Here is a 1,215-nt window from a genome sequence, read left to right as displayed (position 1 = left end):
TTTCACAGGTTACCCAGCGATGCCTGTCTACTGGGCTTTAGGCTACCATCTCTGTCGCTGGGGCTACAACACTAGCGATTCTACCTGGGAGATTGTCAAGAGCATGAGGAATTATAAGATACCCCAGGTACAGTTTCCTCAGGACTATGTCTGTTATTATGACCTGTTGGTTTCTTTTGTGAAATAATTATGTGTGTCGATTTGTTCCCAGGACGTCCAGTGGAATGATATCGACTACATGGACAGATTTTTGGACTTCACTTTTGACTCAACAAAATTTGCCACGCTGCCTGATCTGGTCAAAGACCTGCATGCTCATGACCAGCGCTACGTCATGATCCTGGTACACAGGAGTTTGTATTTGCTTTCATATGTGTGTTGTGTCTGTCATTCAAGGTGTATTGTGTTGTGTGACAGTTGTGTCTCAACCTGCAGGACCCAGGTATCAGCAGCACCCAGCCTGAGGGCTCATACTGGCCGTACGATGAAGGGCTGAGGAGAGACGTTTTTATTAAAGACGCTGAAGGAAAAACACTCATCGGGAAGGTAAGACACTAAACCCTGTGCTGATGTTTCACAAATGAGATTAAGACACAATAACTACTCTCTGCTCTGCGGTCAAAAGGAAAACATTCAGGGTGTATTGGATTTAAAAGTCTCATCTCTTCCTCCAGGTGTGGCCTGGTCTGACAGCATATCCTGATTTCTCTGACAATGCGACACATGAGTGGTGGTACGAAAACCTTCGGAGGTTCCATGAGAAGGTGCCATTTGACGGATTATGGATTGTAAGTATGGAAATGAGTGATACTGGTGAAGAACTCGTTGTAAGGATTATTATTGTGGCTCTCTTAATTTCATGATATCCCTGACCTTTGTCTCATTCATTTTTTTAGGACATGAATGAGCCGTCAAATTTCTTGGATGGGTCTACCAATGGCTGCCCATCAAACAGTCTTGAAAATCCTCCTTACACACCAGGTGGGAGATGTGGATCTCAACTACAAAATTCACCACAACAGAGTACATGTGATTATCAGAATGTAATGTTGGGTCTTTTTCCTTTTTAGGTGTACTAGGAGGTCTGCTGAGAGCCAAAACTGTGTGTGCCACTGCACAGCAAAAGCAGTCTATACACTATAATATGCACAGCCTCTATGGACTAATGGAAGCTAAGGCATCTGCAAGGTGAAGACCTACACACACACACACACA

The 1,215-nt window shown here is 44.0% G+C and overlaps 2 protein-coding genes across 4 annotated transcripts in view; one reads left to right on the top strand and one right to left on the bottom strand.

Annotated features, from left to right (window-relative positions):
* LOC118327159 (bifunctional apoptosis regulator-like) overlaps positions 1 to 1,215 on the bottom strand; it is a 337,943-nt gene that overhangs the window by 46,333 nt on the left and 290,395 nt on the right. The window lies entirely within an intron of this gene.
* si:ch73-12o23.1 (lysosomal alpha-glucosidase) overlaps positions 1 to 1,215 on the top strand; it is a 12,195-nt gene that overhangs the window by 5,988 nt on the left and 4,992 nt on the right. For both annotated transcript variants that reach the window (XM_035660407.1, XM_035660408.1), the window contains exons 8-13: positions 9 to 127; positions 212 to 343; positions 436 to 546; positions 675 to 788; positions 897 to 981; positions 1,071 to 1,188. In XM_035660407.1, the coding sequence (XP_035516300.1) occupies positions 9 to 127; positions 212 to 343; positions 436 to 546; positions 675 to 788; positions 897 to 981; positions 1,071 to 1,188 (679 nt within the window). The remainder of the gene's footprint in view (positions 1 to 8; positions 128 to 211; positions 344 to 435; positions 547 to 674; positions 789 to 896; positions 982 to 1,070; positions 1,189 to 1,215) is intronic.

The sequence above is a fragment of the Morone saxatilis genome, unplaced genomic scaffold, assembly GCF_004916995.1.
Source record: "Morone saxatilis isolate NCDOM2014 unplaced genomic scaffold, NCSU_SB_2.0 Contig17, whole genome shotgun sequence".
Lineage (NCBI taxonomy): Eukaryota > Metazoa > Chordata > Actinopteri > Moronidae > Morone > Morone saxatilis.
Note: the sequence above shows the minus strand (reverse complement) of the source record. Positions and strands in the feature narration are given on the sequence as shown.